The 24,761-nt window shown below is 47.6% G+C and overlaps 1 protein-coding gene across 2 annotated transcripts in view; it reads left to right on the top strand.

Annotated features, from left to right (window-relative positions):
• PLPP4 (phospholipid phosphatase 4) overlaps positions 1–5,330 on the top strand; it is a 110,835-nt gene extending 105,505 nt beyond the window's left edge. For both annotated transcript variants that reach the window (XM_040991759.1, XM_040991760.1), the window contains one exon: positions 4,799–5,330. In XM_040991759.1, coding sequence (XP_040847693.1) covers positions 4,799–4,995 — 197 coding nt within the window. In that variant the 3' untranslated portion in view covers positions 4,996–5,330. The remainder of the gene's footprint in view (positions 1–4,798) is intronic.
• Positions 5,331–24,761: the final 19,431 nt, after the last annotated feature.

The following is a 24,761-nucleotide window of genomic DNA, read 5'->3' as shown; positions in this document are numbered from 1 at the left end:
TGTCCTGTGAACGCACACCATGGGAGGCAGCAATGATGGCTCAGGTAGTTCATGGGCGACCTGGCTTGAGTTGCTGTTACCCAAATTTGACACCCGACCACTATGGGCATTTTGGGACTAGGCCAATGGATAGGAGCTTGCCCACACTCTCTCACACATACAGACATACAAGTAAATGAAAAAAAAATATGTTTCATTCATTAATTCTTTAGTTTATACCCCTGTCAAGTGTATATTTCCTATTGGTGGTGGATTGATGTTGAGTAAGACACAGCCACCGCCCTTCTTGCCCGAGGTGTAACTGACAGATTGTGCACCCTCTGTGCTGTAAAAGTCCTTTAGAGGAGCTCAACGTCATCAAGCCAGAAAGCTGCACGAGCAGGAGAATCACTGGAACTAAGACAAAGATCAGCAGTGGATGACATGGAGCTGTTGAGTTTTCCAGAGCTCGTTTTTGCTGTAGGCTTGCGTCGAGGAGCCGCGGGCATACGAAGTCCCCAGTCAATCTAGCCCAGGGATGTGTGTTGCCATGGTGACAGTGAGGGGTGTGCGTCTCCTGGAGATTAGATGACACCTTTTCAGAAACCTTTCTGGATGTTGTGGTGCAGCAAGTGGACAGAACTTGGCGCCTTGATGCGCCTCATGAATGCCTGCCTCCTCTTTGACATTGTGAGGGGATGGGGTCATCACCATTTTGTAGGCTATGATTCAGTTCCTGGTTACCTGATTCAAAGTTTATCCCTTTGTCCATTATCAATAGAACTGATCCATATGCCCCCTTTAAGAGAATAGCTTTATTGAAATATTAGCCTGTTCTTTGATAGCACAATTTCCCCCCTGGAAAGTGTACAATTTGATAGATTTTATAGACATAGTTGTACAATCATTATCGCTTTCTAATTCCAGAAAGCTTTTTTGACACTGCCCCCAGCCCCCAATTTTCATACCTGTTGGCAGTCACTCATCATCTTCCTGCAGATCCCGCCACTGCAAATCTACCTTCTTCCTCCATAGTTTGGTTCATTGTGGGCAGTGCATGGAAGCCGAGTCATATACTGCATGACCTCTTAGACATCTTGCTGATGGGCCTCTCAGCTTGTTTCCTTCAACATGGGAACAAATCCTGATGAGCTCCGGGGAAAGGAATATGCATGGGATGGCCTGGGGTCCTAGACACCACCGTGTAGGAAAGTGACAGACTTGGGAATGGGATTCAGTGCTGGGCAGCAAGTGTGAGGTGACAGCATTCACAATGAATAACCCAGAGGGAATCGGGGCCCCTAAGCCATGCTGAGGCTCAACATACCATAGAAGAATGTAAAAGTGTTCCACTCTTCCACACCAGATGACTGCTCAGCCTCTGTCCTGCAAAGACAACTCCTCTGCTAGAAGGGTGGTGTTTATCAAACAGGTTCTCAAATTTGCCAATTCCTTTCTTCGCTGTCTTCACGCACACTGCTGCCTTTGCCTGGAAAGCTGTAGGTGTCTTCTAGGCCTCCACCTCTCCCCTGGCTTGTGCTTCTCGCCCTTCTGATCTTACTGGTGGGTCATGTCCTCAGTGAAAGAGGACACACACCGCACTCTGTTCCTTCCTGGTCCTGCCTACTGGTGTCTGCCATGCTGCTTAGTGCTAAAAGCCATGGTGCAGCAGGGCCTTCTTGGTCTTCATTGTCCTGTCCAAGGCCTGGCTATCATGCCTCATGCCTGACTCCCCTGCAATCCATGTGTATCCAAAGAATGACATCAGTGCCAAGCCAAGAGGAACCCTGAGGTTCTTGCATTTCCCTTTGAGCCATCCTCTGGTTGCTATTTGAGGTAAGTCCAAGTAGTTTTCTTCCCACCCTCCAGTGAAAATCAAGCTGCACCCTATTTTTCTGTAGGCAGGACGGGCATGTGATGGTCATGCACAGAAGGAGCCCACCTGCAGTCCCTCCTAAATAAGCTGCTTTGGGAATCTTGCTCACCAACAGAGCTTTGCAAGAAGCCAAGAAGGCGACTTGGATAGACTTCTCATTGTCCTTGTTACTTCTGAAAATCTCTGTGGTGGCATTCATGTTCCCGCTGTACTCAATCCGTTCAATGGGAAGTTGGCATCGGTGGGAATCACCATTTTCTTGCAGCCTGAGCCATCAGGAAGTAGTTTGATGTGTGCTGGCCCATGACCCACCTAATGGAACACTGCTCCACAGAAAACAGAGCGGGGGAGGGAACTGCTCACGAGTTTTGCTTTTTAGCCTATTCTGTCATCAATTTCTCAAATGTGGATGCTGTAGATCATTTTAGATGCTAATAAAAATAACACCCATGAGGCTGCTCCCTGGGGTTAGGAGAAAAGCAAAACAATAGTACAACTCTAGAATATATTTTATAGGCTGGTGGCCATAGGCTGCGTGAAGAGATTCTTCATTTGAACAGCCGCCTTTCATCATGTTAACTAGACCTTGTGATCCTGCTCTGGAATTTATGGTCCATATTGTTTTGCAACTCCCTGGGTGACAAATGTTTTTGAAGTTCATTAGAAGTGCATTTAAAATCCTATGAAAGTAGTGCCATGATAAAGGGATTAGAACTCCTGGCTGTTGAGTTGTCATGCAAGAGGAAGGATAAGGCAGGAGAAAAAGTGCCAGGGGTTCTAGACCAGGATGTGAGGGGACCAATGGAAGGATAATGGTTCTTTTTATTCAGATTCATTTTTGACATGCTCCATGGCATGTCTGGAAGGAATGAGTGTAGTATTATGTCATCATCATAGCACAGAAAGTGAATAAGAATTTGAGATACCAGGATGCTGAAGGTCAGAGAAGGTATACACCTTGCCCCAGAAGGCTGACCTAGGGGCTCAAGTTCCTGGCTCTTCCATCTGAAAGCCTCTTAGATAGTATGCACCTGCTCAGTTTCCTTGTGTTATGGAGGAGGTGACATGGGAGTGAACAGGGAAGAGGCTCACCCAGGGAGCCTGCACACTCACTGCCCTCATTAAACTTAACTCTCCCGAGAGCAAGATGCGGGTCAGTGGCCAACAGCATAGACACAGACTGTGTCTTCACAGAGTTTTGAGTTCAGCCCTAAACATGAAGCAATCACAAGCGGTCATTTCTCACTGCTCTGATTGCATAGGAAGTAGGGCATACCTGGAAGACATGGTCTAGACTGGAGAACAGGTGAGGTTTTGTGGCATGATGGTGTTTTGTTAAGCTCTGAAATGGGAATAGCAGTTGAAGAGAGGAGATGCTAAGGAGAAAGGGACACCCAGGAATCCAGGATCAGAAGAGCATCCCTGTGGGAAAAGCAGGTGTGCTAAAGAATTGAAAAGAAAGCCAAGGCTGGAGTGGAGAGGTGAAGGTCAGTGGATGGATGGTGGGCAGGGCCAGACCAGCAACTTCAAGAAGCCTGTGTGTGGCTGGTTCTGTAACAGCCTGGGTTCTGTACAGCAACTGCAAGAATGTCAGCAGGTACTGTACGCAGACTTCATTCACCAGAACAGCCACTGGGCACGTGGTCTGCACTCACTCAATGTTCATGCTGCAGCCGCAGAAAGAGCTGAGCCAAAAGAACTTTCCTTTATGCTTCTTTTCCTGTTTGGCTGTTAAGAGTCAATAAATTTATTCTTAAATCAATCATTTTATTTTTTAAAAAGAATCCAAAGCTATCTCTTACAGAATATTTTATGTTTTGCTACTAGCCTAGTAGAAATGTTGGAGATAGCAGGCAGTTCTGTGAAAGATAAACACCGTGTTCCCATTCTCCAACATTCTTCTGGTAGGCATAGATTATGCAAAGATACCTTTAAGGGAATCGCAAAAGGACGTGTCTAAACTATAACAACACAACACATTCTGCAATGTGTTGTTGCTAGGGAAGTGCTGGAAAATGCATCATCCTGAGTTATGGTCTTCAAGGAAAACCCATGACCCTCACCTTCACCTTGATGGGCACACCTCTTAGCACATGGGACTGCTGTTGTTCCAAGCCTGGGACATGGGGAGTTACCTGGTCATCCAGCTTGATGGACTGAGCACCATGGACCACTGTGTGCTGCAGAATTGGGACACCAGGGGCGTGTGAGTGCCACACCTGCCAGGGTTGTTAGGGTGAGCTGCTTTCATGAAGTCTTGACAGGCACCTCTGAGCATCTGGCTGGCCAGGGCTGCCCCTTGGTGGAGGGACCTGTCCTGCCTGCAGCCCGACCCTTTCACCACATCTTCCATTTCCTCACCCTCTGTGGCCAGATCTGCAGTTCCTTAAGAGGGGAATGGGCCCCTCCCGCCTGAATCAGCCAAGTGCACAAATGGGAAATGTTTTATTCACTTTGCGACTCAGAGGACTTTCTTCATCCCTGGGAGAACGCTTGCCCTGGGGCAGAGCTCTGCACACCCACTGGGTTCCTGTGGCGTACCAGCCACTGCGCAGGATGCTGGCTAGTGGAACTTGCCAAGAAAACAGAAACGACAGTCCCCGAGGCTATTTGGATCCTGCAGAGATGGCTGGGATGCTTCTTGCAGTAATGATAATTAATCTTCAAAATTGAGAATCTAAATCTGAGTGCGTATAAGGCTCATCTGCAAGTTCCAGAAACCAAAGAGAGAGAGAGAAAAAAGTGCTGGCAATGATGGCAGGTAGTCGAGGCCACCAGGGGTTGTAGCATGCACCTGGGGGCTCTTCCTCCTCCCCTTCCAGGGGTGCTCTGAGCAAGCCAGGTCCTGGAGCAGGTGGGAAAAGTGCTTTCTAGAAAGCATAGCTGGCCATGCAGGAAGAAAGAGTTAACACGTCTTTCCCCTCTTTGCTCTCTCCTGCCTAGATTCTTTTGTTGGCGGAGTCATCGGCCTCATTTTTGCTTACATTTGCTACAGACAGCACTACCCGCCCCTGGCCAACATGGCGTGTCATAAACCGTACGTCAGCCTCCGAGTCCCAGCCTCACTGAAGGAGGAGAGGCCCGCGGCCGACAGCACGCCCAGCTTGCCTCTGGAGGGGATCACCGAGGGCCCTGTATGACGAGTGGCCCGGGAGGATGGACGCTGAGCTGGTGGCATGCCCTTCCATCCTGACATCGTTAACACAGTAGCAAAGGTTTTCTGCAGTGTGTTTTTCGTCCATTGTTTCTCCAAGTTACCCTCCTGGTTCCCCTTTATCGACAGTGCCCCCACTACTTTTCCATGTCTGCTTTCAACGTTCTCAAGTTAGGAAGGACACAGGGTTAACTTCTGAAGGACACGTGGAGGGAGGCTGTTGGGCCGGGGTGAGGTCGCTTGGCCAACTCCTCTCTCTGAAATGGTTGCTTTCTCAGCCACATCCTTGTTTTCATGATTATGAAACATAATAAAGCTTCCCACTTGGAAGACTTGTTGTTGACCTCGTCTGGTACAGCCAAAGCTATTTGGAGCTATGGGGTGGGGAATGGGGTGGTTCACAGTGGAGGCCTGAGGCCAGCTCTGTCTATAGGTCCCTCTGGAAGGTGAGCTTCAAGATCTAGCTCCATAACTTTCTGAACCAGCTTCTCACAGTGCAAGGCTCTGAAATAGATTTGCAGCCGAGAGCTCAGGCCATGACGTTTCCAGGGCTAAGAAGGAGAGGAGATGAATCATGTCATGTAGACCTCCACCAAACACAACAAGCATGGCAATGCCGGCTAGGGAGGAAGCCACTGTGGTGTCTAGGGGTTCCTGGGCATAGCAACCCTCCAGCCTTCCACAGTAGGCTTGTAAGCCAAGTCTGTGGCTCAGTGTCCTGTAGAAAATTTTAGATTTCTTTCTGGGGAGAGGAGGTTCTTTCTTACCCCTGCGTGGGAAGTAGTGTGACCTCACCAGTCAGGTGTCTAGTGGCCACAAGAGGCAAGAAAGACTTCAGGGTGCCAGCTGTGCCCATAGGGTCCAAGCTTTGAAGACTCTTTTATGATGGTTCTACAGGTCTGGCCAGCTCCTGTTCCTCTGTGGTGGGAGGTACCTCGGGTAGGTAGGGCTCTGGCAGAATGGGAGATGAAACAGAATCAGGAAGCAGCAGGTCTCCATGCGGCCCTTTGTGTTACCAAGTGCTGCTAGTTGGCATTAATCTTGCTCCACTTGAACAGAGCTCACTGCTGCTCTGTCAGTTCTAAGCAGGTGCACCCCGGCTCTTCCAGATTCCTGCATCTTTGATATGGAGAGAGAGTCAATCACTTTGCAGTGGCTAGTGTACCAGGTTTCATTTTGAAAGACCCCAAGTGGCTGTAGAAATCTTCAGCCGAGTGAGCATGTCTGGGGGTGCCGGAGAGAATCTTTTGGATGACCTTAATCAAGCCATCTGTGCCATGGATGAGCCCCAGAGGGCACGTGGCACCCGGTAAAGACCTTGGTCTGTAGCCCAGGAATGCCCTTTCCAGCCATGGCTTTTCAAGCTGGTCTTGGCACAGAACCATGTGCTTGTGCCAGTGTTGGGGAGAGGAGGGCAAGGCCTGAGTGGCTGCATCTAAAGTCAAACCATTGGTGGCTTAAGATGACAGCAGCCATACCCTCCGGAAGCCTTGAAAATGAGTGTGGGACTCCCCAGAAACGAAGTCATAGCAAACCATAAAACATTTAAAACCCAAACCTAAAATTCATGTAGAACTAGAAAATGAAACAATATTGTGCTTCAACTAACAATTCTGCACTTTTTAAAACTAGTGAATGCAGGAAAATAGTCCTTTGCTACTGTTTTGAAAAAAAGAAACACTGATGGTGCCCACTTATGTGCTGGTGCACAACAAACAGAAGGAGTCAAATGGTTGCACTTCTCTAATGATGACTTAAAATTATGGACCATGAAGCATAATAGAAATCCTTACCTTTCATGACAAATGGCCAAGAAGGACCTTACAGAGCAACAGACAACAGGGTGCTGTTCATACTGATAATTACATCGACAGTGCTAACACCAGCCATGTAAAAGCTTTGATTCAGATGTAATTAGAATGACAAAGACTGCTAACCTGGAGCTGACGACTGGAGCAGCTCAGGCAGTTCAGGGTAGGCAAGGGTTTTTGTGGATGCATGTGTTTTAATTTCATGCTCTATTGCTGTGAAAGAAATGTGGCATTGCAATGAGGCAATAAAATGGCTGTGAAGGAGGGAGGGTGATTGTTCCTCAGCCCCGGTGTGTGAGGAGTGACAGCTGACGGAGGCAGTCCCTTTGCCAAAGCAGGTTGCACACCGCCCGAGTTGTCAGGGCTGCCCCGGGCACAAGGGGCAGGAGGAAGTTCTGCCTTCCTTGCCTCCCTGCTCAGAGTCTGTGTTAGAGATGAACAGTCTCAAGGTCAAGGTCACACACCTAAAGGGGATAGAAAAGGCTAGAAAAGTGTGTGAGCAAGGCAGGATGCTGGGGAGGAGTCAGCAGTGTGCAGAACTCACGAGCATGGGCACCCAGAGAGGAGGGGCTGGGCTGGGCAGTGAGGAATCGGCATGTTGAGTACCATTGCTTGATTTTTATCTTTGGGAAATGTTGTCATTGAGATGCTTCTGGGTGCAACCTGACAAACCACCTGACTGAAAGCAATGTGGCCAGTCATGTGTGTGAACGTTCTAAGCAGTGTAAGAGGCAGGTGGTCTCAAAGAGACCACCCCATTGTCTTGTTCTAGTGCTACCCTCCTGTGGCTGCCAGGTGACTACAGCATCGTCAGGTATCACCTCGTCCAGCATCCCCCGCATTCCCTCCTTCCACTCGGACTGGGGGTTTGAAGACTGAGTCCCCAGCATTTCATCCCCTTGATCTCAGGAGGATTCTGCTTGATAAGGGAACAGAGTTAAAGGATGGCTTTAGATTGACCACATTTGTGACAGCCCCCACCTTAATGAAAGCACACAGCAGCACGGCGCAGAGCCCCCGTGGACAAGCAGCACCGATCGCGTGCAGGCTCCCGCAGAGACCACATGACTTCCTTAGCATCTGGACAGTGGGCAGCTTTTCTGAGATCCACATAACCCTGTTGAACTGCCCCCTTTCCCAAGGGCTTTTCTTACCCAAGTCCGAGGCCTATTGTCTTGCCATATTCCAACTCTCTAGAAGGTTCCAGAACATTCTTGTCCCCAACTCTACATTTTCCAAGTCCCCGCCCTCTTGTTTAAGCTCTCTGGTCCCTCACCTCCCTCGGCTTCATCTCCAGCTTCCAGGTCAGGGTGGAGGGGTCACAGCTTTGGCTGTCTGCTCCATGCTGACAACTGGAGTTAACAGGGCTTAGGTAGATTCTCCCTTTACGTTGAAAGTCTCCACATGAAGCAGAGTGAGGTCAGGGAAGGGGTGGAGTAGAATGGGGGCAGGGGTGGGGTGGGGAGAAGGGGGCTGTGGCTGGCACTCACTCTGCTCCATGTTCATTCCAGCATGCGTGTGGCTCAAATGAGCCAGTCTTGGTCTTGCACCTGGGGATGGGAACAAAGCTGAGTTGTCTCAGCAGCAGCCTCTTAGAGAAGATGAATGCAGGCACCTACTTTCAGCTCCTTGGGTCTTCCACTTCTGCCTTCACCCATCTCTTCCTCAGCTCTTCCTCCAGTCGTGTGAGCTACCGTGAGACTGCCAATGCAGGCAGATGTGTTGGTGTCTTTAATTCCCCACAACAGTCGATTTCTGTTGCTTACAGCTGAAGCAACTGCTGAAAAAGAGCTCGGGCGTTATTGGGCCTGGCTCCCTGCACATGGAGGGGTTGGCCCCCAGGAACCTGCTGGGCCTTGTGTGGCTGACATCAGGCCCCAGATTTCAGCTTCAACTCTCAAAATTGAGTTTCCAATCATTAGTCTACTCAGCATGCACATCCCAATGGAAACTTGAGTGAGCTCCTGGCCCACTGAAATCAGGACTGGGAGGTTCCCAGGTCTTCAGCCTTCAGGGAATCCTGACTCTCCCAGATCCAACAAGAAGAGTCCAGCATTGACGTGAGGTTTTGTTCTCCATTCTGCTTCAAAACAAAAACTAGGCAACACCTTCCTTGGTTGTAAAAGCTGCAATAACAGTTTCGGTGCTAAAGTCCACCATGGCCTTTAGAGACAGGCTGCTCTGGGCAGTATTGGTTCCAGGCATGTGTGTTCATGCAAGTCTGCAGGGGAAGGGGCCACCCTTCTCGCCTCTAGTGTGTGCCTGCTTTTGTAGAGCACAGCATTTAATATACAGATGGTGACCCGGCCGTCCCATGGTGGCTGTTCCCATCCTAGTAGAACTGAGCCCAGTCTCCTCCGTTAGGATTAATAATCCAGTGGACTCACAGCATTGCTGCTGCCTGGGAGGGCAGTAGAGGAAACTTGGTAGGAAGGTAGAGGTAGTGTTCTTTCTGAAAGAAAGCAAGAGGTGACCACTGTGTGCAACTACCTGCCCCTGGGCTTCTAAAATGCTCAGGAGCAGCGAGCGCCCCCCAGTGGTAGTAAGGAGAGGCCTTTATACCACCTCCACTGGATGAGCCTGGGCTCAGAGATGGCCTCTCTGCTGATAATATTCATCCTGCTCTGCCCTGGAAAGTTCCCCGGATGGACACAGACCGTGGTCATGGCTGTTCTGGGAATTCTATTCACCGACACGAACACCAGCAGTGCTGGTGCATGGTCACCAGTAGGTGCTCACTCCAAGGGAGCAGGGGATGGTGAGCAGTACTGGAATGAGCCGTGTTCACAGCTCTGCCATGCCAGTTGTAATTACTGCCAAGCCCCCTGGGGAGTCCTCGGCATGGAGAGAATGAGCACCCCAGGATTACACAACTTGCTGTTCTAAGTGCCGTCACAGAAGCTGTCACACTGGGAGATGGATAACACAGATGTCTTTTTCACAGTGCCAGAGACCGGGTGGTCTAAACTTGGGCACCTACAGATGTGCTGTTCTGCTTGTGGCTCATAGCTTTATAGAATACCATCTTCTGCTTGTGGCTAGTCAGGGTCCCTTGTGTAAGCCACTAACCCATCCATGAAGGCCCTCCTCTCATGCTCCACCCCACAAAGATCTCTCACCTGCTACCTAGTACCATCTACTGGGGTATGGATTTTGACATGAATTTGGGGGGACATGACATTGATCTTTAGTATCCCAAGAGTCATTTTAATACAAGCCAAGAATCTCAGCACGGTGTACAATGACAGTAATGCAGTTCTGCCTTCTTGTGGTATGTCCCACGGAGTGGTCACCTGCTTATGTGTTAACACCTATTCCTAGAACTTGCTGGATTGTTTCTTGCTCTGATTCCCTGTCTCCATCCCGTTGGCAGCTCCTCGCTCTCCCACCTCCCCATGGGAGCCATGTATAAAGGCTCCTCCCCACCCCTGTCCTCTGTGGCACTCATGCGGCTGCACAGCAGTGACACCTCCTGCCTGTATCCCCCCTCCACTCCTACCCCTGCCCCTTTCTCCACTCAGGAGCCAAAGAACGTGATGCCCATGTGTGTGGCTCCCTTGCTGCCGAAATACCTTACACCTTACCTGGAAATGGCACCTCTTTCCAGTGTACATTTTAAACGGTTTTTGATAAATATGAAATACTTGTATGTTATTGTGGGGCCTAGTTCAGTATTTCAATTCCTGTATATATGGCATACATTGATCAGGTCGGACAGTCAGAGATAAGTAGGCAGCGCGTGGTGGTCACTGTGCACCCACAGCCTGCAGTGTCTGGTTCACATCCTAGCTGCTTCCATGCCAGTTTCCTGTTAACGTGTCTCCTGGGAGGCGGTGCTGATAGCTCAAGAAATACTTGGGCCCCATCCCTCACGTGAGACATCCAGATGGAATTCTGGGCGCCTGACCTCAGCTCACCTCAGCTCTGGCTCTCAGGTGTCTGAGGAATAAACCAGCAGATGGAAGATGTCTCTAGGTCTGTCCCTCTGTTTCTCTGTCTTTCCGGTAAAGTGAAGACAGACAGAGGCAGTTAGCACACACTCTTGTGAGCTCTGCCATTGTGGTGATGGCATGGCCACTGCCTTGTGAGATGTGGAGTGCCTCCTTGTACCAGCCCCTGTTCCCATCCTTGGCTCCAGGTACCTGTTTGCTTTCTGCTCTTGATTCTCTGCCCTTTCTAAAGCTTCGTTAAACACATTCATCCCACACGGGGCCTTTTGATTTTCAGTTTCTACTTTGGAGACTGGTCTACATCGTTGTAGGTTTTCAATCGGTCTTCCCTGCCCCTCCTCTTGTTGGCTTCCTCCCTGCTCCTTGAACTACCTTGGCACTTTTCACCTCCAGACTCTGTGCCGTTGGCTTTGACATTCTTCGTGGCATGGCTCCTCTGCTGTCCATCAGTGTAGACACCTCAGAGCCTCACTTGCTGCAGGAGGTGTCTCCACTCCTCTCCCTGAAGCCTTACCCCAGCACTCATTATTATTAATTTTCTGTCTTATTTTCCTGCTGCGTGCCTTCATGTCACCCACACAATATATTATTCATGTATTTTTAAAACAGTTTTGTTAGCATGTAATAATTAAACATGAATATTTCAAAATGTTCACAGAAAGTGGAATTAAAACACAAGTTTCTTTTAAGGCAAAAAGCATTTGAAATCCCTGTGTGCTTTTTAAAGTACACACTTTTCATAAGCATTTTGGAGATCTCTCATATGCTGGATTTCAAAGATATTTTTGTACCAACACAAAAGCTTTCATTCCATTCTCCATGAAATGGAAGATCTTTAAGGTACAGTGTGAGATTTCAACACATGCGTACAAGGTGTAGGCACTGGGTCAGGGTGACTGGCATTGCCATCCCCTAGTCATTTCTTTGCCTTGAAGCCTTTAGCTCCTTTTCCCCACTTCGTTGCCATGTCGCTAGATGAGTGTGCGATGTGGTCACCACCGGTGCTGGGGCACTGGACTGAGTTGTTCCCTCTGGCTGTGCGGTGCCCATGATCCAGCCTCCCTCTGTCTCCTCCTCTCCTTCTTCCTGGCCTTTAGTGATCTCCTGTCTAAGTTTCTGTTTTGTCTTTTTCAGCTTCCGGGTGTGAGAGAGAATGTGTCTGTGTCTGGCTTATTCCCCTTAGCCTAATGTTCTCCAGTCGCATCCACGTTGTGGCATAGGTTTGCTTCTCCTCATGGCCAGGTGGTAGTCCTCTGTGTATATATGACACGGTTTCTTTATCCATTATCCACCACTGGACACCTCTGTTGACAATGATCACAGGAGTGTAGGAATCTCTTTGATATGCTGATTTCATTTCCTTTGGATAGATGCCCAGAAGTGGGATGGCTCAGTCATGAGGAAGGTCTGTTTTTGGCTCTTTGAGGAAACTCCAAACTGTTTCTCCAGAATGGCTAATTTACATGCAGACCACAGCGTCTTAGGGGTCCCCTTCTCCGCTTCCTCACCAGCATTTGTCATGTTTTATCCTTTTGATAACAGCCAATTCTAACTGGGGTCAGATGACACCTCACTGTAGTTCCATTTGCATCTCTCTAGTGGCTATGGATGTTCACTTTTTTTAAAGATTTATTTGTTTTTCTCTGAGGGGTGTATTTACAGAGAGCAGGAGAGGCAGAGATCCCATTTGTCAGTGTGTTATGCTATGATATGCTTTGTGCCTATTTTACTGACTGGTGTATACTCACATGGCTGTGCATATATAGACGTACCTGGGTTCAAGTCTTAGCCCTGCTTCCTGCCAGTGCAGACCCTGAGAGCCAACAGTGATGGCTCTGATAGCTATGTCCCTGCCTCTCAATGCGGGAAACCTGGCTGGAGTCCCTAGCTCACGACTTGAGCCTGGCATGCCTGGGTCAGACCTCAGCTTGGCTGGGCCGTTTACCATTGTGGGTGGTTGTAGCACGTGCCGACAGATGAGAGGGAGCTCCGTCATCTTTTTCTGGCTCTCTACATCACACGTAAATAAAATGATGAGAATTTATCAGAAAGTGTTTGTTAAAATGGTGAGGAGAAGAGAGGCCATGGAAATGTTAACTCAGTACCAGAAAGTCTATGAGAGCAAATTCCCAACACCAAGTGCATGCAGAGGCTGTCTAGGATGAGAGGGCAGGCAATGGAGAGCAAATATCTTGCTGTGAGTGGCCAGATTCCTTGGAGCAGGTGTGCAATGTGCTTGCTCACTTAGGCACCTGCATGATGCAGCTATTACTGTAATCGGAAATGAGTTACATTTGGGGAATGACAACATTCCATTTACAGTCCGGCTCTGGTGCATTGCAGCTCTTGCTGTTGTCATTCTGGTTGTTCTGTTGGTTTGTGTCAGTGGCTTCTGGGCTCACCACTCTTCTCCAGTCATCCTGCACCTGGCTTCTGGTATCCCTCTGTGTCTTAGCATCTCTGTCTCCCTGTGTGACAAATGCAGTGCCTCTCTCTGTCTCCCCAGTGCCATGTTGTGCTGGAACTTCAGTAGCCTCTCATGCTGAAAGCTGAATACTTCCATAGAACAAAGAACTGGGACAAGGAGGGACAAGGAGCCCCCTGAAATATACACAATGCTGTTTCACTCTCCCAGGACCAGTGGGAAAGACCTCAGGCTGATGCACTTCAGCCAGAAGACATTTGGGATACTTACACAATCACTTCCCATGCACATCTTTCTCCCACTGCCAGCTAAAGATAGATGAGCAGTGCTGGGCAGTGAGCAGGTCCAGGGAGGACAAGCTTGGGAATTGATACATTAGCTCTGCCACTTTAGGTTCTATCTTTTCTGCTCAAGAGGCATCAAAAAGAACCTAAGTCCTCTGTTGCCCTTTTCTCTGGGTCTCCTCACACACTGAGCTTCCAGGGCCTGCCTAGGGGAGGGAGAGAGGGGGACAGTTGTGGTTAGCAGACACTTCTTGTTCTGATGACCTGGGTTGGTGATGGGCAGGAGGCAAAGGGCACATTTCGGGCATGAAAGGGGCAGAGTAGTGCAAATCTTGCACCAGGTTCTGACATCAGACAATGAAACAGATGCCTGTGCTTGTGGAGGTCGTCATGGGGATATGATCTCTGATGTGGGAGGAGAAGTGTAGGGGTCATATGGAAGGGGTTAAGACTTGCCTAGGACGAGGACCTCATGATTCGGGGTCCCCGACCTCAGCAAAGATGAACAGATGCAGGATGACAAAAAGGCAATGTATGGAACTGCATGGATTTGGACAGTGAGTGAACTTGGGGGAGAATCATGAGGGCTCCCTTGTGAAACTCCCCAATTCCTTCCCTGATGCCGGGGAGAGGCAGGTCCCAGTTTACTGAGCCCAAATTCCTTTTTAGACCAGTGACACTGAGGAGAGTACAAAGTATCAAAACTAATTTGATTTAAAGAAAATGAAGTCGTTTGTTTTATCTTGCCCACTGAAGTCTTCCATAGCCACTTGCACCCACACTGGATGCAAGGCCAGTGCAAGGCCACACCTGGGGCCTCTGCGTGTCGCTCTTGAGGTTCTTGCCTCTGATGTCCCACATGCACTTTCACTGTGGGTTCCATGTTTGGGTTAAAACAGGATAGCTGGGTGGATCAGAGTGATAGCTCTAGAATTATTCAGAGCATAGCCCACACATAGATCACAGCCTTATGCCAGCTGCCTACCCCTTGTGGCTTGACACAAGCTGCTTGGGTTCTCCACTCCTTCGTTTGTTGACAGCGCTCACTGTGAGTGCTTAGAAAGTCTGAGCTTTCATTTTTGTACTGTTTCTTACAGACAGATTTTGCACAAAGGGGCTTCCCAAACTGCCTTAGGAGATTCAGTCCTGTTCTAACAGAACACATGCTCCTGGGACTCTGACACCACCTTCGTCTCACCTCCTCTCTGCTTTCGGCTACGAGTTAGTAAAAGTCAGTTAGAAATCGCACTGACAATGCAGTATCTTAAGCATTGTAAGAGAAATTTCTAGAGTACTAGACCAGCCAGTAGTCTGAAGCATATGAGGGATCTTCAACAAGTTCACGGAAAAGAGTGAAAGCACAATGCCATTGGATTGTACAGTTTACTGTGCATCTAAGTAAGCTTATGGTGGATTTTCTGCCTGTAGTATTCTTGGCACAGCTCACAAACACATCTTCCTGCATTGAAGCAGGTGCATGACAAATAGAAAGAGGAAAGTGGAGATGATGTTAAAACAAAGATGGTTCATTTGACTCTCAGAAAAGAATTTGCTGCAAGGTAGCTGATGTCTTCATCAAGCCTTCACCTACAGGAACTCTGGGTCCCTGTAGAGATGGCTGCTCAGTAAGGAGTCAGAAGAAGTGGGAGGCACTGGCTCCATTAGCCTGGGTTTGGGCTCGAGCTCTGTACCAAAGTGGGAAGGCAGGAGGGTAACTGTCCTGAATGCATACCGATTAGTGTCTGCAGGGCAGACATCTGGTCCTTTACCCTGGAGAAGTATTTCTCAAGGAGCATTGCAGAGTGGGTCTAAGATGCAGGTGTAATCCTGGGTAGACTTCATATTATCATCCATAAAATAGCTGTGTTACGGCCCGGCATGGTAGCCTAGCAGCTAAAGTCCTCGCCTTGCACGCACTGGGATCCCCTAAGGGTGCCAGTTCTAATCCTAGCAGCCCCACTTCCCATCCAGCTTCTTGCTTGTGGCTTAGGAAAGCAGTCCAGTTTGGCCAAAAACCTTGGGACCTTTTACCCACATGGGAGATCCAGAGGAGGCTCCTGGATTAGGATCGGCACAGCTCCGGCCATTGCAGCCACTTGGGGAATGAATCAGAGGACAGAAGATCTTCCTCTCTGTCTCTCCTCCTCTCTATATACCTGACTTTCCAGTAAAAATAAAATAAATCTTTTTTAGATGGCTGTGCTTGTTAATCCAACCAGTTACTTGTACTTGTGCTAACAGGAAGTTGTTTCACTTCCTCTCTTGTTGTCTGTCTTATGTTCTGATCTCTGTACTCAGGCACATGTGAAGTGAACAGCTGGATTACAAGTAGACAGACTGTGGAGGTTAAAATAGCCCCTTGACCATGCCAGGCCTTTGCCCGAGAGCCAGGCCTGGTCTCTCTGCTTGACACTGGTCTGCTCTGTAAACTTGAAATTGTTCACACAATGGGCTTTCTCTCATGGAGACTTGTGCTCGCGAGGGGATTGTTCTGGGTCAGTAGGAGTGGCTCCGGACACTCTGGAGAAGCAGATGCCATTTCATGGCTTCTCAGATGAACTCACCAGCTAACAGGTTTTTTTCTTCTCATCTGTCTTCTCTGGCTTCAGAGAAATCTGACAGTAACCCTCTCCTTGAAGTGCTGGAAAGCTTAGGAGAGGCCAGCATAATTCACAAACTTTGAAGTGAAGATCCTTTGCTTCCAGTAAAACATAAAACATCATAGAAACATCTACATGTCCGCTTTAGAAGCCTCCTTCATGAGCAATGAGTCAGAAGGTTTTTCTGCACTATTAAAGTCAGTAAAGCAAATGCGGAATGCTCAAGGTGTCAAGAATACTTACAGGCAATCACAATACACTGTATTTTAAACGGCATCAATTCTGAAGACCTCTGGCTGCCAATAGGAAAATTCACTTAAGTTGCTCTTGATAAACTCATCTTTTTATCCTACAACAGGAACAGTGTAGGAGCCACCGTCTTCAGTAGTGGCAGCGGTCTCAAAGAAGCTGGCAAGAGCACAGCTGTCACAGAGTCCTCGGGCCGTGTGGGCTCATTCACGGTGGTGACAAGTGAAAGCGCCACCTTAGTTATACTGACACTTCCTTGCCCCCAGGCTTTCGATGACTTTTGCTAACCTGAGTTGCTTACCTGTGTCCAGCTCACCTATGTCTACCCTTTTGCCCTCCATGAAATTCAGCTCCTTGTGTGGAGATTCTCCTTCCCTCTTGCTGAGCGGTAGACTTGGGGCACATCCCCAATCTCTTAGCTTCAGGAGAGAGGTGAGCATAGGACCTAACCTAGCCAATCAGATTATTGCAGCTCTTTGATTGTCCTGATTGGCTAAGGGGTGACCATGTGGCCTCCGGGAGGTCAGTCAAGTCTGTTGATACTCAGTTTCAGATCTAATGAGAAACTTTGTTTTGCTCACAGTTGCTATTAAGGTTGAATGGGAACCTGGAACAGTCACAGCTGCCTCTTGCCAGCACAAGAGGGGCATCCACTTGTGATGGAGCCTTTACCAGAGCCAAAATATTGATGCTGAACTGCTGGCATCATCTGGGCTCTGCACCTTGCTGGGCTGGAACCCAGCCATGCCCTTGTCTTCTCTGCTACTTGAACAGTGCATTTCATTTGCTTCTTTAAGAGGTTTCGATTTTGCATCCATGCAACTGAGCCAGACCCTGCTGTCAGCAAGGGACTCCAACTCCCTGACTCAGAGGTGGTGTTCATTTCTTTTGCCTCTCTGGTAGAGTCTGGGTGCACCTGGCAGTTCTTTCCTGCCAGCTTCATTTGCTCCTGGACTGTTCCCTCACTCACCTTTTGCCCCCAAGCCAGCTGTGGCACTCCATTTGTCCAGCTAACGCTCAGAAGCTGCAAAGTGGAACTTGGTGTTATTCAACGTTCTCCCTCATTAGCACACTGTTTTCCTGTCTCTGGTGATGCGGGCTGAATGCAAAGCACCTGGCATGCTGGTTTAGATTCCACGGTCTTCCTTCATGAGCCTGAGTGCCGTGCACATGCAGCTGGGTTCCCACTGCACTTTCTGACGGCTCAGAGCCATGGTCTCACCCTGTTATTGATGCCCATTATGTCATTTTGGAAAATGCAGGGATATGGCTCTCCAATTTCCCTACATATCTATATATAAATAAATATATGCACATTTAAAGCCACCCTTACTTTGATGTGATCTGAGTGGAAAATGTGATCTTTGGTGCTTTGTTTCCCATAGAAACAAGAAGAAAGTGAGTCTGCATCATCAACATGATAAGAATAATGAAACGCTTTCAATCCCATTTGCAATTTTTTTTTTTTTTACAATTACAAGGTCGGTTTTGCATGAAGAGTTGTAATTAACTTCCTCCCTCCCATAACGTATGTCTGCAGGCAGGTCAGGGTCTTGCTAGGACTCCTGGGAAAAGAAGCATCCTGGTGCACAGAGGTCTCTAGGCCTGGTGCCTGCATGTCCCATGACGATGCTGAGCCTATGGTAAGGAAATGTGCTTTCTGACATCAGCTATTTTACTAGACCAAAAAAAAATTGCTTATCTGAATTGAACCAAGTGAGTGCGGGACTCTCAGCTCCACTTTGTGTTCAAAGGCAAGCAGAAGTGTCACGCAGTGGAAAGGTGAGGCTTGGATCTGCTAGACATTAACTTTCTGGCAAAAAAAAAAAAAAGTCCCTAAAGTATTTTCTTTTCACCTTGATTCCTTAGGTCAATAGGCTCCAAGATTCTACCCCCCCCCCCCCGCCTTTTTTTCCCCTCAGTAAAGCAAGTGTTACTAGAAGTAGATTTGGGTCTGAAGCTTCCAAAGAGAACATGGGGAAATGTAGAGAGGTGTTTGGCATTTTTGTGCAAGGTGTGTGTGTGTGTTTAAGATTTATTTTCATTGCAAAGTTAAATATACAGAGAGAAGAGACAGAGAGGAAAATCTTCCTTCTGTTGATTCACTCCCCAAGCAGCTACAACGGTCGGAGCTGAGCCAATCTGAAGCCAAGAGCCAGGAGCTTCTTCCAGATTTCCCATGCGGGTGCAGCGTCCCAAGCTCTTGGGCCATCCTTGACTGCTTTTCCAGGCCACAAGCAGGGAGCTGGATGGGAAGCAGTGCTGCTGGGATTAGAATTGGCGCCCATATGGGATCCTGGCGCATGCAATGTGAGGATTTCAGCTGCTAGGCTATCATGCCAGGTCCAGGTGTGTGTGATTTTAAATGCAAAGCAAAGTAGGGAAGAGAGAAGAGAGAGAAGGAGGAAGGCAGGGAAGAAAGGAAAGGAAAGGAAGGAAAGGAAAAAGGGAAAAGAAAAGGAAGGAAGGAAAGGGAAGGATAGAACTAAAAGAAAGGGAAGAATAGAGAAAGCAGGAGAGGAAATGAAGTCAAAAAATAGCAGGGGGCAGAGTTAGGTTACATTACTGTTGGCCAGAGGAGATGGCGCTGGGGAGCTGTCTGCGGCTGGGGAGCGTGCACGTGTCAAAAACTGTCATTTGGGAACGGAATAGACTTGCTTCTTGCTTCTTGCTTCTTGCATGGCAGAAGCATTTGAATTGGTAAGTAGGAGACTGCCTTTGGAGAGCTTGCTTGAGAGAAACGCACTTTCCTTCCCGTGAGGTGGTGAGCTCCCGCTCTGGAGCTTATACACAGCCCGTGGATGCGGAAGCCAAACAGCCAAACGCTGCGGAGAACGCTACTGTTAGGTGTCTCCTGAGATCCTGGGTTTCATGTCTGACTTGGAAATTAAGTCCACTTAACAAAGTGCTTAAAGGAAGCTGGAGCCATTTGGGAACAAATAACTCTTAGGGAGGGTTCAGAGAAGGAGAGCGCCGTGACAGCAACAACAGAACACACATTAAGTTACTGCTCTGCAGCGGGGAGGAGGCAATTACTTCCTTCCAAACCCCCACGTGGAAGGATAGTCGGTAGAAACTAAATCACAGACATTTCCTTTCATTATCGAGGAAATAACTTGAGCTGCCCTTCTAATTAGCATCCTAATGTGGTTTGTGTGCCAGCCCTGGAAAGCTCTCAGAACCTAGTGAGACGGTCATCAAAGCTGCTCAGACTCCAGTTGTGCCTGGTTATTGTTGGCCAGAACACTGCCAGTCCATGCTGTGACTGAGGAAGATGCGATGGAGAAACCAGTTAAACCCACTTGCAGCACAGGGACATTTGGAACCATCCTGTGGCCCTGCAATTTCAAGGAACCTCAGCACCCTCCTTTTGGCTACAGATTTGTTTGGTATCTAACACATAAAGATCTCGTGTGTGTGTGTGTGTGTGTGTGTGTGTGTGTGTGTGTGTGTGTGTGTACTTGCTGATGACATTTAAGATAAATTGACAGCTAATCCCAAGCTCCCAAATTACTGCTTTGAAATTCTGATGAAAGGCAATCTCCCCTTACCTGTCCTTGGTGCTGCTGAGTTTTGTGGCCACAGTGAATGCTGTAGTTAGCAAGCTCTCTTCAGGGGCTATTTGTAAAATCTGGTAGTCTTTGAATATTGGGTCGCTTCTTAATGTATTTATTAAAGAAACAGAAACCACTTGGCATAATTCTGCAATAATAACAGTAATAATGAAAACTAAGGCACAATCCCAATAGTCTTGCTTGTACGTTTTCCTACATTCATCTTCTGGGAGCTTGTTAATATTTGCTGTGTGGTTGGCTCATTGTTTGACTTTAAAATCATAATAAAGGGGGTTAAGGAAATGGGCTGAGGGACGTCTTTACAAAACCCAGTAGGACTGGAAAAAGCTGGCACATCCACTGGCTGGAAGGAATCCATCTTGTATTTATTATCTCGAGTGCCAGGGGCACATAGATTTTCTTCATCTCACCCAAGCCAGCACAGCGTCTGGCTCTTACTGTCAGATGTTCTCTGAGGACTTTTTGAAAATATTTAGCTAATTAGATGTCAAGTATATCAGGTGGGAAATAAACACAGCAACTTTGTGTTCAGGGAGTCTGACAGATGTAAAATCAACTGCTAATTATGAGGTGAGAAGTGTGGGTAGAAGACAAACTATACATTTATAGAAAGTGTTTATGCTCTGGATTTCTGTTTCTATGGATGAATTTTTCTTCTGGTTATAAGCCGCTATGTGGGTTTTGTTTTTGAAGTTTTTGACACGTATGGTGATTTCCAATTGTGTGCTGGACACTCTGAATTTTACTGAGATGAACATCTGGATTTTACTGCCTTCCTTCAAAGAGAAGTAGAATTTGCTCTGGCAGGCAGTTGAATTATTTCAGGATCACATTGATTATTTGGTGGTTTCTTAGCAAGCTTTAGAAAAGTGGTCTGTTGTTCTAGAGTTACTTTAGTCCTGCTAGCATGACATGACACTCATGAAGTTTCTACAAATGTCATGGTTATTGACCATGGCTCCTCCACTGGGACCAAACACTCATCACAGAACTCGCAAGTAGAGCTGCTCTTCACCCAGTCCTGTGGAGGCGCAGTCTGAAAATGCACAGCTTTGTTTGCAGCCGTAGACTCAAGAGACACCTGCACAGGTTTCTGGAGCCCTTTGTTTGCATAAATCCTGCCTCTGCAGTGCTCTGCAAGACGCACTGTCTCTCCTATGTCCTAACGCTAACACTACTTGAGGTCTGGGAATGACTGAAGGTGTAGAACTGGCCAGGCCTTGTTGTTTCTCAAACAGGCTCCTGGCCATAGACTGCCTGTTTCAATGTCTGAAGTTTTCTTGTGTATCATTTTTTTCTCTAATAGTTAAAGATATGATAAGAATTTGATTCCAGTTACTGAATCATGGCTGGAAATGCAAGTTCTAGATGCACTCTTTGTGCTGCTAACAGTTGATCAGGGAACACACGGTTGGATGGGGAACAGGGCCTGGATGCTGGGGTCAGTGTGAAGATGGTGATAGAAGTATGTCCACCTTCAGGGAGAACAGTAGAAGTCCGTGGGTTGGGCATGTCCCTGGTCTTGTCTGTTCGTGGTCTTCATGTTGGTAGTCCTCTAAACTGGACTTGAAGCCATTCTCCCACCATGGTCGGTGCTTTTCCATCTGAGCCTCAGTCCTGCTCTTCTGTGGCACGATGGCACGTTTCCAATCTGATGTAATGAACAGCATCAACTACTGTTTCCTCTCCTGTATCCTCTGTTGTCAGGCAAGATGCACATCAAGAGTGGTGCGAGTAAAGAGTGTCAGACGGCTCTTTAAATGATTCAAGAATGCAACTGTCTGTGACAGTGGACACCCTCGGCCACAGCTCCATTGCTTGTCCTAATTGTTCTCCCTCCCCAGCTCCCTGGACACAGATACCCAACCTCTCCTTGCTGCCCCCACCTGTCCATCATTCAAGCTCAGCTGCAGGACATCCATACATGGGCTTCTTGTGATCAGCTGTGCCAGGAGTCATGCCTGGAGCTGTGGTTTCTGGCTAACATGCATTTTGTTCCTGGAGCTGCTTCCTAATCAAGTAGAGGGCCCCTAGAGTGTCACTGTGTATATTACAAAAGTTATGTCAGTTTGACTAGGGGAGAGTACATGCAAGCCCTCTACCCCCAGAAGAAGTCAGGGAGAAAGCTGTGTCAGACCAAGATGTCTCACTGTGGGGACAGGCAGGAACTTCTTAACCAAGTTCAATTCAGACAAGAGGCAGGCTTTAGCTGCCTCAGGGAGGTAGGTGGGAATGCTGAGAAGGCAGTCACTTCCCCGTCCTCAGCCCTGCCGCCCCAAGACGAGCCCAGCACTGGAGTAGGAGAGGCGAACCCACGGACAGAGGCCCCCTGATTGGCTCAGAGCTGAGGGTCAGGCAGGAAACCTGAGATAGACCCACTGGGACCTCAGCCCTCAGTCCAGCACAAAGTGACACAATTCCAACCTCTTAAAAACACCTGCGAGTGGTCGCTGAAGGTAATGATGGCAGCAAGAGAACTGGCTCTAGTCCTCTAGCCAGGCTGGCAACTGCTGACACGGTTGTTCCAGTGGAAGATGCAGGGAGCTCTTTGGCTGCCATGGAATCTGTTCACCTTTACCTCTGCCTTTCTGTGTGAGTACAAATCATGAGAAGACAGAGAAGAGAAAAGCAAAACAAAACAGCATTGCCAAGAGATAAAACCATCAGCAGAAACATACTCAGGGATGATTCAGATGTTGAGGGTTTTAAAAAGGTATTTTAGACCACTGTGGTGAGTACCTACAGTGCAAGTGGCTAACATGAGTGAGCTGGTGCAGGGGAATGGAAACTAAGAAGCAAATAGGAATGCTAGGGGAAAGTGCACGACAGGAAGGATGGAGCAGGTCTCTAGAATCTTGTTCAGGAGTCACCTGTACACAGCTTCTTGAAGGGAGCTGGAATTTAACTGTCATTTTATGAAATGAGCATAATGATAAGTATTCAGGCATCTGAGCTTTCAGGTGATCAACAACTAATTAGCCATCTTTGTAGGACTGAGAAAACAAAGTCATCTGGAGTTCTAGTGAAGTCTAATTTAAACTAAAATTCCATTAGTGCAACCCATGAACGTTGTAAGAATCAGAATGGGGTCACTTCTGTCCAACTCTAACAATAGGATCTGGACACCAAGGAGGGAAAACCCTTGTATACCTGTAGCTGTCATATGATGACAAACTCTCTGAAGGGCTTCTACACACATAGGCTTGTAACCCAAATATTCCCCACTCCTCCCATCCCCGCCAGGACTTCCTGAGCTGCAGATGGATCTGTGGGTCACAGGGACAGCTTACCTGGGCATATAAGAAAACCCATCTAATGAACTTACCTCAGCTCTCCTGGGATGGATCCTGTCACTATTGTTCTCTTTGATTCAAAATGGATTGCATGGCTTCTCTTTTTTGCTTTAAAATCTCCCCCATGCTTCAACATCCCCTGATATGCCCTTGTTCTGCCATTGCTAGCTTGGTTGACACTTAAGATGAACATACATTGTAAGCATTTTGTCACAGGACAGGATTTCATTCATTTTTATGGCTGAATAATATTCCATAGTGTATATATACTAAATGTTCTTTATCCAGTCATCAGCTGGTGCACATCTGGGTTGATTCCATATGTGAGGTATTGTGAACTGAGCTGCCAGAAACACAGGAGTGCAGATAACTCTTTCGTGGGCTGATTTCATTTTGTTTGGGAATATTTCCAGGATGGATTGTGTGGTGCATATACTTTCATATTTCTGAGTAATCTCCATATTGTCTCCAGTAATGATGTACTAGGTTACATTGCCACCAACAGTGGTTAGGGAACTTCCCCCCGCATCCTCTCCAGCATTGCTTTTTTTCTAATGTCTGTGTGATAGCCAGTGTGACTGGAGCGGGGTAAACCTCACTGCGGTTTTCACACACGCTTCCCTGATGGCCAGTGAGCCTGAGCATCGTCTCACGTCTAACGATGGCCATGAGAATCTCAGCCTTTGAAAAATGCCGGTTCATGACCTTTGCCCATTTTTAAAAGAGACGTCTTGTTGTTGAGCTTCTTGAGTAAGTGAAAGCATGTTGTTGTAAAAATAAAAAAAATTTAAAAATAAGGATGGAGGAGGGAGGGTAGGGAGAGAGTTAGCGCTCTGTTCCTAAATCTCTATTGTGAAATACATAAAATTTGTTCACCTTAATTAGATAAAATCATAAAACTAAAAAAGAAGGGCCTAGCACAGTGGCCTAATGGCTTAAGTCCTTGCCTTGCATGAGCCAGAATCCCATATGAGCCACTGGTTCATATTGCGGCTGCTCCATTTCCCATCCAGCTCCTTGCTTGTGGCTGGGAAAGCAGTTGAGGATGGCCCAAAGCTTTAGGTCCCTGTACCCACGTGGGAGACCCAGAAGAAGCTCCTGGCTTCGGATCAGCACAGCTCCAGCCATTGTGACCATCTGGGAACTGAACCAGCATATGGAAGATCTTCCTCTCTATCTCTCCTTCTCTCTGTAAATCTGACTTTCCAATAAAATTGAATATATCTTAAAAGAAAGTAAAGGAGAAATATCTGTAACTTGAGTGGTTGCTAACAAAGACAGAAAAGAACTCTAAAAAACTCCTGTCATTCCACATCTGATATTAAAGCTTAGTTGACTCTGGTGTTATAGGGAAGAAAGAGCCACCTTTGAACATAGTTTAATTCAAGTTGAAAACAAACAACTATTTCCACAAGACTAACTCACTCTAATCCTATTGATACATTTGATCATGATAGCTTTGAACATATGAGGCTACTTCAAAAAGTTGGTGGAAAAGGGAGTTTAGAGATGTTTATTTAGTGCAAAAAAACCTTTGAAGCCCATGTATCGTGTTTCTACAACAC

The sequence above is a fragment of the Ochotona curzoniae genome, unplaced genomic scaffold (genome assembly GCF_017591425.1).
Source record: "Ochotona curzoniae isolate NIBS_2020 unplaced genomic scaffold, NIBS_Ocur_1.0 contig_66, whole genome shotgun sequence".
In the NCBI taxonomy this organism is placed as follows: Eukaryota; Metazoa; Chordata; class Mammalia; order Lagomorpha; family Ochotonidae; genus Ochotona; species Ochotona curzoniae.
This window is presented reverse-complemented; position numbering and strand designations above follow the sequence as displayed.